This window comes from Bemisia tabaci, chromosome 7 (assembly GCF_918797505.1).
Source record: "Bemisia tabaci chromosome 7, PGI_BMITA_v3".
NCBI lineage: Eukaryota > Metazoa > Arthropoda > Insecta > Hemiptera > Aleyrodidae > Bemisia > Bemisia tabaci.
This window is the reverse complement of record NC_092799.1, coordinates 44,634,808-44,649,165: the sequence shown is the minus strand read 5'-3', so window position 1 is coordinate 44,649,165 and position 14,358 is coordinate 44,634,808. Positions and strand designations below refer to the sequence as shown.

At 35.1% G+C, this 14,358-nt stretch overlaps 1 protein-coding gene across 1 annotated transcript in view; it reads left to right on the top strand.

Moving 5' to 3' along the window:
* l(1)G0020 (RNA cytidine acetyltransferase l(1)G0020) overlaps positions 1-13,227 on the top strand; it is a 34,713-nt gene extending 21,486 nt beyond the window's left edge. Inside the window, exons 12-20 of the mRNA XM_019055379.2 lie at positions 4,055-4,171; positions 5,185-5,361; positions 5,819-5,960; positions 6,666-6,810; positions 8,039-8,262; positions 8,988-9,160; positions 10,228-10,464; positions 11,324-11,460; positions 12,625-13,227. Of these exons, the coding sequence (XP_018910924.2) occupies positions 4,055-4,171; positions 5,185-5,361; positions 5,819-5,960; positions 6,666-6,810; positions 8,039-8,262; positions 8,988-9,160; positions 10,228-10,464; positions 11,324-11,460; positions 12,625-12,757 (1,485 nt within the window). The 3' untranslated portion in view covers positions 12,758-13,227. The remainder of the gene's footprint in view (positions 1-4,054; positions 4,172-5,184; positions 5,362-5,818; positions 5,961-6,665; positions 6,811-8,038; positions 8,263-8,987; positions 9,161-10,227; positions 10,465-11,323; positions 11,461-12,624) is intronic.
* Positions 13,228-14,358: the final 1,131 nt, after the last annotated feature.

Below are 14,358 nucleotides of genomic sequence, written 5' to 3'. Positions count from 1 at the left end.
AAGTACTGTAATCATCTAAGAGTAAAAAATCTGGAATTCATTAATATCATTCAGAAAATAGTGCAATATTGTTCTCTACTTTTGTAATTTTTTCTTCAGCTATTGATTTCATGAGCAATTATTCAGTGTATTCTTCAGTTGTAGATTAATTAAAACTGTACGGGTAGTTTCTGGTGAATTGCACAAACATTTCTGTTAATTTTTACAACACTACAAATAATTGAACATTTAAAAAGATCCATCCAAGTACCAAATTTGTACGTCCTATTGTTAAGGAGTACCATTAAAGTGAGACTGCAAGGTACATAGCAATAAGGCGAGTTTCTTCATCATTCAAATTAATGCACATCACCATGATTCAACTATATTGGTAACTTTAAATCACAGACTTTCCTCGATGGTAGGGCCCGGTGGACAATAGTAAAAAATGAAGTGAAACAGCTTTCATTATGCTCGTTTTTTGCTGATCTGAAAAAAAAATAAACAAATGTAAATTAGTTCAGGTAAATAGAGTAAAATGAAAAGTAAAATGAAATGAAGTTGTACAGTTTTCAAAGTGCTCGTCTCCTACCAGTCGGTAAAAGAGCAAAATCAATATTAGGTATTCAAAACAAAAAATCAATATAAAACAATGTGAAACTGTTTTTACTGTGTTCGTTTCATGCCGGTCTGAAAAAGAACAAAAAGAAAGACTAATATGATTAACATGGAGATGAAAATTAGCATGATATTGAGAGAAAAATAAAAATGATGCAATCAATTTTACTTACAATTAATACGGTGAAAGTAGCTTCCACTCTGACCCTGTCTCTTGTCACTGACGTCCCATTGTAAAGGAGTACCATTAAAGTGAGACTGCAAGGTACACAGCAATAAGGCGAGTTTCTTCATCATTCAAATTAATGCACATCACCATGATTCATCTATATTGGTTACTTTAAATCACAGACTTTCCTCGATGGTAGGACTTGGTGGACAATAGTAAAAATGAAGTGAAACAGCTTTCATTATGCCCGTTTTTTGCCGATCTGAAAAAAAATAAACAAAAGTAAATTAGTTCAGGTAAATAGAGTAAAATGAAAAGTAAAATGAAATGAAGTTGAACAGTTTTCAAAGTGCTCGTCTCCTACCAGTCGGTAAAAGAGCAAAATCAATATTAGGTATTCAAATCAAAAAATCAATATAAAACAATGTGAAACTGTTTTAACTGTGCTCGTTTCATGCCGATCTAAAAAAGAACAAAAAGATAGACTAATATGATTAACATGGAGATGAAAATTAGCATGATATTTGAGAGAAAAATAAAAATGCTGCAATCAATTTTACTTACAATTAATACGGTGAAAGAAGCTTCCACTCTGACCCTGTCTCTTGTCAATTAGGAAGTTAGTATGAAGCGTTTGAAGAGGAGGAAAAAATTCAATTCAAGAAAATAAGTTGAAACCTTTGCACACAGTGCTGGAAGCGCTTTCACAGACTTAGTTTTTTGCCGATCTGAAAAAAAGAAAAATCAAGAAAGCAAAGCTAGTGAAGGAACGTCAAATGTAAATTGGACGTTTCTCTGCGAAACGGAGCTATGTGTATTGTGAGCCCTGTTATGCATATATTCTTATGAGTCTCAGGGCTCATGTCTTAATGCACATAGTTTCATTTGGCAGAAATACGTCCAATTAACAGTGCAGCTCATGCGCAATTTTTCTATTTATTAAAAATTTAGCAGGATGTAGTATATAAATAGCTGAAGTGACGTTTCAAATCAATGTTCATGTCTAATTTTTTTTTTTTTTTTTTTTTTTTTTTTTTTTGCAAAAACCAATCAGCAATTTTTCATGAAATTTTTGAGAATTGTCTTCTCATTTTTGAAGTAGAATAAAAATATTCTACTGATACATAATATTTTAAAATAGGCACGACCGTGAACTAGGAAAGGAAAATAATAGGATGAACCTAGTAAAATTTAAACTTTAAAAACAAAATATTCAAGGATAATTTACAATAACTTTACGATTCAAAAGTAGAGATTGAAAAGAGAAAAATTAAATTTTAAAATTTGAAAAGTAAAAATTTCAAAAACTAAATAAAAATTTCAAACACTAAATAAAATTTCCATAATAAAACATTCAAAGATTAAAAATTTTAAGACTCAAGAGTGGGAATTGAAAATAGAAAAAATAAATTTTAAAATTTGAAAAATAAAAAGTTTCAAAAATGGAAAGTATACAGTTTAAATATAATGAAGATAGAAGGCATGATAAAGCTATTCTGATATACTCACATACTAGGAGCTTAACTCATGTTGCGATTCCGCTTGCTAATTGCACTGCTTCACTAAACCACTGCACCATCAAACTACTGTACCACTAATCCACTAAACCACTGACCCACTAACTCATAGACCTGATCACCCATTTAGCCACTTCGCTCACTGAATCCACACTGATTGAACTTTAGGGGTGGGGTTGCTCTTTTATAAGCTCGATCTGTAGCCACCACAAGCAACCCCCCAACCTCCCCCCCCCACCCCCCACCCCGGCTGACCACTCTTGCAATTAGGATGTCATTTAGAAACTATTTCCTTGTTTTCCAGTGCCGGGAAATCCCAACTTTTTGGAACAAAGGAAGGAAGGGACATTCCTTCTAGAACACCATTAGCCAGGAATGCGTAAGGGCCTTTTGTTTTATTGAGACGACGGCACCTCACGTGTCCAAAACAATGAAAGGGAACTGCCCTGCTAGTGTTTTTTTTTTCCTCGGTCCATCATATCCCTGTGCTAAGGGAGAAGAACGCCGTATGAACATCCAAGCGTTGCCTAACATTCCTCTAAAAAATACCAATTTATTTTTTTAGGAAAGCTACGGATATTTTTCCTTGAAATATTCAGGTGTAGCGTTATCTTACGATCATAGGTGGATCCGGGGGGGGGGGGGGGGGCGTAGGAGTTCTATGCCTCATACCCGTTCGTTCGATTGTAGTGATATTAAAATTAATGATTGACTCAAGTACGTCTAGAAGACACGATCGTCACACTAAACATCTGATGCGGTGCGACGGTCGTGACTGTGACGGTCGTGACTAATTTTAAACAAAAACGGCGGGTGTACTAAACAGCAATTAGGTACAACATCGAAAGTTGGTAAACTTGCAATTAGTATGAAGGACTATAAAGTGGGCACAAAGATTTTTCAGAATATCACACGCTTCATAAAATAAAGGGCGTGACGGTCGTGACGCGAAAAAAGGTTCAGCTAAGTATACTTACCTTTCAAATCGTGGTAGAATTTTCAAAATGACTTTGGGCGATTCCTGCACAACCTTGCACCTCAGGAACACTTCACTTCATTTCACTTGTACCCTTTCAAATCACTTTCGCAACTTTTTAACCGCTCCTAGCGACCGTTTTGACAAGCAAAAACACCTGGGACGGTCGTGACGTGAAACTTAATGACAGCATAATCTCGAAATATATATTGGCTCTCATATTTTGGGTGGATGACAAATTTTTTTCGTAGGTAATCAAATGCATTTTTTACTCAACTGCAAGTATTTTTGATGAAATAAGTACAAAAATCAGAAAAATGTATCAGACCAAAAAAAAGTTATGAGGTTGTAAACATTGCAACCTACCAATCATGACAGTGATGGTCGTGACACTTTAAGCAGTAAAAGCTGAAAATGAAGCTTAATCCATCAATTTACACAATTGTAATGGTTATGATTCGTTAAAAACACCCATTTTCCATTACATTTGGTGAAATGTGAGACTTTTTATCACACATTTTACAAATAAAACGATCATGACTGGAATTGGACAGTTTTCGTAGAATTGCCCTGAGACATGGCATTTTGTTCTAAGCACCTAGAACAACATGCTTTATAGAGGGCTAAGTGCTACCAACAATGAAATAGTGAACATCCAAAAGATAGCGTTAGTTGTATGGTCAGGGGTAGTTTACAGCAATACAAATGTGAATAACTCGACATCAACTTTTTAGCACATAGCCTGTCATTTACTAGTCTTTAATTACGCATACGTTTTTTACCTGTCTTTTTCAGAATACGCCAAACGATCTCCAAATGATGTCTGATGCCCCTGCCCATCATCTTTTTTGTCTGCTAGGTCCTGTAGATGCATCAAAAACATCGCTACCAGAGATTTTATGTGCTGTTCAGGTGAGATATCTGTAAATTCAAAAGCTGAGATATATTTTAAAAAAAATTAGAAAGATCAATATTTCAGTTTAAATGTAAAATGAATGAATGTGAATTATCCTTGAGAATTAATTTCTTGTAATCTTATCTTTCTTTTTTTCTTTTTTTTTTGACCTGAGATTTTTCTTGAAGTTGCATTGCTCACAGGCCTTTAGTAGGCTTTTGAGTCAAAGGAACAACCATACATATTATAACCAGGAGTATTTGGATGCGATGCTTAATTTGTTTGCTACGCATAAAAATACAATAATTTTTCTCAATTAAAATAAATTTTTGCTCCATATGAAAAAAAAAGTCACTCGGACTCGTTCAGATTAGCAACAGAATACTACAGAATGATATTTAAAACAAAACTAGTCGCGCTGTCCATTGGAAGTTGGAGAAACTCAACAAAAACAATTGCCTAGCAATGCTGCAAAATGGTGCGACAGGTGCAAGTTAACTTGCCAGTGCATATATGTCCCAGATGCGCCATGAAGAGTATACTCATCAATACATGCAAATGGGTTAACCCATGGAATAAATTTTTTTTTTAATTGGGTTCATTTCAATGAGACGAAGATTCTTGAAACATCGAACATTGAAGCTTAAACAAGCAGAAATCAAAGTAAGAAATTGTTTAACCAAGTATGCACAAATTGTAAATGTTCAACTTGCGCTATTAGCCTTGTGTTTGCCAGCCAGTTTTTGCTTTGTTTCTTGTGAAACAGAACTCTTATGGAAAACTTGTGTTTCAAATTTTGTAAGTGCTAGATTTTGGACCAGATGCGCATTAAGCATTCAATATTTTTTGATCCCAGTATCCTTTACAGCGTTTTAAACCACTTCTGACATCTTAAAACTGAAAATTTTTGTTGTTTCCAAATTAATTTCAATTTGAAACTTTTCAATCTTAGATCTGCTCATTTCTAAGGCTTCAAAACTCTCCCATTACTTTGTTAAATTCTTATGATGTCTTTTTTACTCATTCGTAGGTTTGCTTGGAAGGACAAATATCAAAAAAATCAATTACAGATGGATTATCCCGAGGGAAACGAGCTGCTGGTGATTTAATACCCTGGACTGTTTCACAACAGTATCAAGATAAAGAATTTGCAAGCTTGGCAGGCGCACGAATTGTAAGGATCGCTACTCATCCAGACTACCAGAGTGTAAGTTACTTTTACCATTAACAACAGCTGCTTGATTTTTGATGAGCAGCTGAACTTTATTCTTAAACTATTTAATCATTATTAAGCTGTCAGCATCCACAGTCCCCAAATGCTCTCAGCAGCGAAGAACACTGAAATACAAATAATTAATGTAGTATCCATAACAATGCAAGCTAATTTTGCTGAAGTATGTTTTTCTTAAATTTCTTACATAAATGCGTACCTACACAGTGGAAATCGGATACATCAACCTTCTAGTGACTGGTCTAATGTGGTCACTATATCCAATTGTTGTTACAATCAATGTATAAATACACTGAATCAATGAGATTTCAGTCATGGAGCCGACCAAATGGCACATCATCTTGACCAATATGTCGTTATAAGCAACGTTGTAATGTCTAATTTCCATTGTAGGTGTACCTCTCTCCTCATACCTTTATTTATCCCTTTTCAGATGGGTTATGGTTCAAGAGCCCTTTCATTGTTGCGAAAGTACTATGAGTTCAAAATGCCAAGCTTAGATGAAGAAATGTTACCCTCTGAAGAAATTCAAACAATCGAAGAGGATGAAGTGAATTTGTTGGAAGAAAGAATCGGCAAGTATTTAGTGACCTCTTTGGTTTGATTCATTTTATAAGCCATCCTAATTCACGTCTAAAAGTTTTCCTGTTTTGTCAGACATGAATTTTTGCTTCAAATTTTTATCATAACAGGGTGTCTACTATACGGAAAAAATAAAGATTTCGGAAGGTTGGTACGGAAGCACAGCAAAGGTACGGATTTTCCGTGAAAAGGTACAGAAATTCGAGATTTTTGTGATGAAGTCTAAAGTAGCCTTAGGGGTATGCAATCTCCTACCTTAATCCATTTATCGAGTCTCTGGTTAGATTCCTCATGTTTTTTGGTTATTCCAATGTCATTCGCTCATTCCACTCTCTCAATCCAAATACTGGTCAAAATGCGTGTAAGATAAGGAAATGGTACTGAAAAAGCAAGAATTTTTAATGGCAAGGTACCAGTAAACTCCCTGCATAAATGAGGTACAACTGAGGATAGTTTACTGTTGTACTTTTCTTGTTCCATGGAAGCTCAACATAGGTTTTTGGGTATTTATCTCCTGTTAAACTGATCAGTCAAATGCAAATATGATCAGAATAGCAAGTATTGAAATTCAATTCGGAAATTGAAGACTAGAACAACTTATTTCAAATCCACTAGTGGAAAAAAATTGTGAATGTCCATTTTTGACTCCATGTTATTACTCCATTTCAAATAACCTAATGATACTTATTCCATTTCAGAGCCCAAGAAAAAGCTTCCTCCGCTGCTTTTCAAATTAAGTGAAAGACCCCCTGAAAATTTGGATTATGTCGGTGTATCATTCGGTCTCACGGCACCTTTATTAAAGTTCTGGAAAAAAGCAGAATTTGTGCCTGTGTATTTAAGGTGAGTTTGATGCTAATGTGTAAGCATTACCCTATCAAAGTAATGTATTGTTCTACAATCAGAGAGATAAGCTAATCTCTCATATTAAGGAGAAAAAAGGAAGGGAACTAGTGTAGAGTATTGGAAGCTATTGCTCTTATGTCGCCAGATCTTCATTTTGACAACCCTCACCCTTTCCTTCAAAGAAGAAATTACAATGTAAAGATGTAAATGATCAAAGTTTCACCTAGCTACTCTGCAAGTCCTTAAAAATTTGTCATTATAATGTGTCGGTTCCCGTGATTTGTGGGCATCACAGCAATACTGCCTAAAACCTTTATTGAACCTTTATCAATACTCAATGAAACTCACCTTTCTTTATCTTTGAAATTTGGCACATAGTATAGTGATACAAACAAGAAAAAAACACTAAGAAACTTTTGGGTTTTCCTTATTTTATTTTGAGAGTTGTTCAGCAGGGACGGTAGATGGCGTCAGGATTTTGTGTCATGCCTTGCGTCATATTCATAATGGAGTTTTGACGCCATCTTGAATTTTTGCGGGATGCTAAGGTGGGCTCATCAACAAGTGTGATCTATTGATGAGGTCTCAAAAGACCCAAAACGTTATAGATCTCCCGGCGCCATCTCAACTTGATATACCAACGCAAGCTGCTTGAGCTGAACACTCTCCCTCCTCAGTCTTGTACTGGCACTCATTAGAGCTCAAAAATTTTTGACTCTAATTGAAATTTTGAAGCTTTTTGGCTGTGTTTTCCCTGCAAAATAGTGTGGACCCAGCACTATTTTACCACCTTGTTACTCAGTTAGTCAACACTCCCTCCAAAATCCTGTACAGATTACAGTAAGACCTCGATTTATCGGATTTTATGGGGCCGGAGGATCGATCTGTTAAATTGCGGAATCCGTTAAATCGCGATCCGATAATTCGAGGTCTTACTGTAATAAGTTATGGAATTTTCGCTATTGATTTCTTTGTTTTTTTAGGATGTAAAGAAAATTTGAAAACACTGAGGTTCACCTGCAAATTCCTTAGTAAGCCGGAATGAGCCTGCTTTTTGGAGTTTTTAGCTTCATTTATTAACAACCTACTTGCACTCATAACTTTCTTCCAAAAAATTATCTACATCAATCACCCCCCCCCCCCCATTCTTTTCCTTTTTGAAGAATTTTTTTTCCCCCTGTTTCTATTAGCTTTTCTATTTACATTTTATGTATTCAACTTTCAGGCAAACAACAAATGAATTAACTGGCGAACACTCTTGCATCATGGTGAGCACTCTTAATCATGCAAGTGCTTGGAATGACAAAAGTAGTAAATGGCTTGCAGAGTTTTGGTTCGATTTTAGGAGGCGGTTTAGCTCTTTACTTGGTTATCAGTTTAGAAAATTCTTGCCGTCTTTAGCCTTAAGTATGATTTCAAACAAATCCATACAAAAAGAAGACAGTTGTGGTAAGTTTTATACAATCTTTATTAATTGTATTAATTTTTTTAAGTCGTACTCCTATGTATCTATGTAAAAAAAGGACTGAAGTGTTAATTAGAAAACAGGTGGAAACTTTTTTGCAATGCTTGTTTCTACACTCAATTCTCCCTTCTCGGTTTTCTATGAAACTGACAACTGAAAGCTTGGATTGGGTGCCCTCACAATGTAAAACCAAAATAAAAATGAAGAAACTATCACCATTTTAAAACAAAAAATGCGAAATAAAATTATTGTCGGCTCAGCAATACCATCTGCACTGAAACATCAAGAGTGCTTTGGCAAGCAATCAGATTAATCGAAACTAAAAACCTGCTAGAAGTTTTGGTCTTTTCTTTGAAGAATATGAGAGTAAAAGTTATTTTAGTCCCCAGCAAGACATTTTGTCGCTTATTGAATGTATCTTTGCACAGAATTTCAATAACTATCTTTCAATCAGCAATAACATGGTCAGAAAATTTTACAATCTTATCATAATTTTAGACAATTCCAAGACTCAATTTTTTTTGCTCTATTTTTCTGTCTATTTTGGATGAAGATTTGAGAAACCTGAAGGATGAGTTCAAAATTTCAATTCTCATTACACTGTTAAAGCCAGACGCATTGATTCTGCTTCTATCTCTTCCAATTTATTATGTATTTCTATTCATTCTATTTTTAGACTAATAGCAATCATCGTTAATTTTGTTTTCAGTCTTGACGAGAGAAGTGCTTGATGTGTATCTTACCTCCTATGATGTTAAACGACTAGAAATGTACAGTAATAACTTAGTTGATTATCATCTTATAATGGACCTTTTACCAACGTTAGCTAAATTATATTTTCTGAATAAAATGGGAGATGTCCATTTATCTGCGCTCCAGAGTGTAAGTTTTCGTCTCATCTTTCCATCTTTGCTATAATCATAGACTTCTGTCTTGAAAGAACGTTCGACAAAAATCGACATTTTGAGGAGAGCTGTATGAAAAAACGTGCATTTTCATGTATTAGAGCAAAAATATTTTGCTAGATGCATGATGATTTTTTTTGTTTCTTTTGCCATCTCATAATTGGTTCAACTTTCCACGTTTTCATCTCTCTCAAGGAATATCGGAGTTATCAATCAAGAAAAACTCAAATCTTAGAATATTATTTTTATTGGAATGAATTTCATGTCATATTTAAATACCTAGTGACTAAAGTATCATCAAACGTACAACTACATAGGAATGTTCCTGTAGTATGAAATACTGTGAGAAGCGTTATTGAATGTATCACACACTACTACATATACTTAAAAGAGGAGTCTTTGTTGCAGGCTGCCGTGTAACAATTTCTTTTCAATTTATTTTCAACACGGTTGGCTTCCAAAAGTGGTGGTATGATGACCATACATTGCGTTCAAAAAAAAAAATGATGTAGATGAAAGTAATGAGACTCTAGTATGACATTCTCATCTCCTGTGGAAACAGTTTATTTTTATAAAATATCCAGTGCCAAACCATTATTGGAAAAGTGACTAGAAATACTGGCATGTCAGTGCTGAGAGTGGCCTATTTTAGTTAGTTTTTTCTGTGTGAATGGAACTTTGTTTAAAATCACCCTAAATATCAACTGACCCCATTGAATTTTTCCGGGTGTACCCACTAATTTATTTGCCCCTGTAGTATCAGTTTACAGTATTTTCCTGAGGAACTATGACAAAAAAAAGTGAACTACATTTTGCAATGAGGAATTACTATTTCCAGCTCATTTCAGAAACGGCATATTGTACCATTATTATATCAATGCTGATAGATGCTTTCAAATGAGTCGAAAATATTAATCTCTTGTTGAAAAATCCAGTCCAAACCTACAAAATGATTTTTGTATTTTTAGGCTTCGAGTCTACACTCAAATGTTTTAAACTCGTCATTGATCTTTTTATAATGGACGCGTATGATATTGTTTCCAGGCAATTTTGTTAGGACTTGGCTTGCAGTACAAAACAGTGGAAGATCTTTCCACTGACTTGGAGATACCATCGATGCAACTTCTCGGTTTATTCAATAGAGCTATAAGGCGAATAACGCAGTATCTCTCTGGAGTGTTGGAACAGGCTGTTGAAAAAACGCTGATAAATCCATCAGCACCTACAAATATGAATCCAACATCTGTAACTCTGCAGGATGAATTAGAAGAAGCCGCATCTGTAAGTAAATTTTGTCAAAACTTGAGTAGAATTTTTGTTTTTTCTTTTGGTGCAACCAAGTTGGAGTATAAAAATCTATCCTTGTAAATTTAAATCAGTTTACGGAAATGTAACTCAGCAATCAAGTTTTTGACAAAGTCGTGCCAACAGAGTGAGTAGTTTTGAAATATCAACAATTTAGGTTGTATGTGCACTCAAACTTTCTTGTCAAGTAGCTATTTGTAGCTTAAATAGGCAGGTTTTCGTCCTAACCGGTTTGTACTACCCACAGTCTCTGAGCTTATTGTCACAAACCTTTATAAGTTCCCAATTAAAACAGAGGAAAAGTTTGGAAGCACATGTGCACCAGTTGTACTCATTTTGGACAATTCTAGGGTTTGAGGCTTCAAGACTTTGAGGTGAGATCCAGTTTTTAAGTCTAAAATATAGAAATTTTCATGTGCAAATTACCTTCTAGTGTAAGGTAGAACTGGAAATATCCAAAATTTTCTTGCAAATGCAACTTCTGTCTCTAGTTTCACTCCCAAGGCTTTTTACCGATTGTTCAGATTTTTTCTGTTTCCAAAATAAGTGCAAAATGAAAAATCCTAGGAACGCCTCTGTATAGAATATCTTAGTATCCAGTATTGCTGTATCTAGCAATTACTCTTTGACTTGAATTCATCTTAGGTACAAATATCAAACAAGCTTTTACAGGCTCGATGCCAACAAATTCTCTCTCGTAACCCAGAAATCCTAAAGTTACTTGAGCTACTAGCTGCTACTAACTAGCTACTAACTACTTTAGCTGCATTTATTTCTTTTATTCAAGTTTTTTAATGCTCATAATTTTGTTTTCTCTCTCACAATTTATCTCTAGGAATTACAAGCCACTCAAATGAAAGAGCTCGCAAGGTTGAAGAAGGAAGATCTTGGTCAATTCGCAATCAAAGGCTCAGAGGCAGAATGGGAAGATGTTCTCTCCACAGGGCCGCAAAATCTCATCTCTGTTAAAAGGTCTGTCTGGTGGCTTTTCCTTCTTCTTGCTCTCTCCGTATTTGTTTACAGCTCTAATTTGTGTACCTGGATTTCTAGTCACGCTCTAAGCAATATTCTTTAAAATTCTATTTATCAGAAGATCATCAAGATTTATATGTCAAGAGCAGAGACATCCGCATTTGTTTATTTCTGTCCAATACTTCAGATTGCCTTTGGTAAGGGCCCTCTTATCATTACTTTTTCTCACCGGAAGTGTTTCGGAAGCTCACCAAAAACCAATCGGACAGCCCTAATTTGTACCTTATGTCGCAATCACACGCTGAATGTGGGAGCTGAATGTGGCTTTAATGTAGAAGTCATCGGCCCGATGCCTGAATTTTGCGCGTGCCGCGTAAAATTCAGCAACGATTCTCAGCAACCATCGGACTAATGTTGGATTTGTCTGAACTATTGGAGTAGATTTGATGATACACATCTGGATGAAAACAACTCAAATCTGCAAAATTTCAGCCGTTGGGCGATGACTGTTGACTTCCACATTCAGCTGCTAAATTCAGCGTGTGATTGCGGTACAAAAGTAACACTTGCAAAATAGTTGCATTTCAGTTTAGAAGAAGCACTCATCAAAATCAAATTAAGCAGGTTCAGAGGCGGTCTAGCGCAAGGGCGATTGCTCTCCACACTTTAGTCAGAAGGAGCTTTTTTGGCAAAATTTGTGGGCCCCACCCAGCAACTTCCAAAGAAATCTCACAGAGCTGCTACAGGCTCTTTTGAACCTTCCCTTTATTAAGAAGGCTACTGTGCTAAGCAAGAACACTGCAAATCCAACAAGAATTTTCCCTCGTTTTTTGGAACTTACCACTTTCTTGTTCTTCAGTTCTTGATAGTATTTAATTTGCAAAAGAATTCTGTAAAAACATTGTCCCAAGGTACACAAGTTTTTCTGCATGATACATTGCTTCCATAAAATGTAAAATGGCATTTACGGCGTTTTTGCGTTGCACGGCAAAAGAGCCTTCCATGTTCTTTTGGCAGATTTTGCCTCCAGGAAAATTTGGAGCCAGTCTGCTCCTAGGCAGGCCTTAAATTTAATCTAAGCAGGTGTTTTTCTTGTAATTTTCTTAAAATTTTCTAAAAACATGTTTGTTAAAATTTTTCTCATTAATTTCCTGTGGTTTACAGTGGCATTAAAAGAACGATAAAAACTCAAGAGGAGGAGCAGCCTGAAGAAGAACCGGAAACAAAGTTCAGTAAAAAAAAGAAGAAGGAACACAGTAAAGAAAAAAATAAAAAACACAAAAAATTTAAAAAGTAAATTTCCCAGGGATATTCGAATCCTTTTTCTGTATTTCAAAATTAAGTTCTTATTTTTTTGGACAAGTCTCATTGCTTACATATCATACTATCAGTATGATGCTTACACTTGGGCGATTCTGCTTGTACGTCTAATCGATTGAAGAAACATATCTATTCTCTCTGATTATGTATGTACTCTCATGCACTTCTATTGACTCCCTGTTATCTCCAAAGTATGTGTCACTACAAATAAAATAAATGTACATACTAATTGTTGTATCACTGTGATCATTATATCTAATCATTTCAGGCAAATTAGATTTCTAATTGGTTTTCTTGTTTGAAAAAAATTCGCCAAAATGTCAACTCTTTGAAGTGTTTTATTCATACATAGCTTAGTATGAAGGGACTGCGAAAAGGGTATCAAGAGGATTTTGTAATTTTGTTTTATTTTCTTTCATCTATTAAAATAATGATTTTAATCTAAAAGCTAAGTGTCCTAATTTCCTTCCCCTTTTTTTGCTCTTTTTGCAAGACCCAATGAAGTGGTACCTAATATTGATATATTTGGATTTGGAAACTTCAGATATCCTCCTTAATTTTTTTTTTTTTTTTTAGGTGTAAAGGTGCAATATGAGTCTTTACTAAGTTTGTATTTCTTTTTTTAGTCTGTAGGTACTCTGTAAGATTATCCAGTGAAATTAATTTGATCCAATGCAATGATGAAGTTAAGTATGTGCCCAAAGATAGCATTGAAAAATAGCTCAAAAGTGATGAAATATTTTAAATTTCACTCCAGCACCCAGGAAGCTCTCAAAAAACTATAGCTATTTTGAGATCCAATTCATGAAAAGACATTTAAAAAATTATGGTACCTCCGTATTGTTTCTTTCACGAGGAACTGAATCTTAACTGCTCCTCTGCACATAGACTTGTCAGTCATCAAATGGACGGCGTTTAGCGGAAAGAAACCAAGCCACATTAGCTTTTGCCAAATTCAATCGGGCAATTTCATTTTTTACATGAAAACGGTTGTGCAAATTTGTAAGCAAATTTCACAGAATTTTCTGCATAGTACGAAGAATAGTAAAAACAGTAAAACAGTGTAATTCCTCCAAGTTTTTCGAAGGAATTCACTTAAATGTTCTCTAGTAAAAAATTAAATTGCCTTTTTAAATTTTGCAGTGGCTGTTGTGGTTTGGTTCCTTTATGCTCAATTAGTGCGGTCCAAATAACCCTCAACCCATCAAACTCCCCTTAAGATCAAAAGGTTGATGACAGGTGCCAGAAAAATGTTTCAAATTTAATACAAACCTACGTTTCTACGTTTTGGAAAAAATTCTCAAAAACTTAGCGACCCTAAAGTGTAACAGCAAATCTGGCCCCTGATGTCTTTTCATGCTGACCTTTTCAATGATTGGCTCGCAAGTTTTCAACTCCCTTAAAAATCACATCAGATTTTGAGAGACTCCCTTTCAATCATTGATAAGCATCACATTTTAGTCATTATTTTTACCCAAACATTAAATAATAAATAATCGCTATTTGCACCGAATTCCCCCTCCCCCGCCCTTCCCTCTCGGACAAGATCCCAAAGACATTGCAAGATCCTCATTTTCC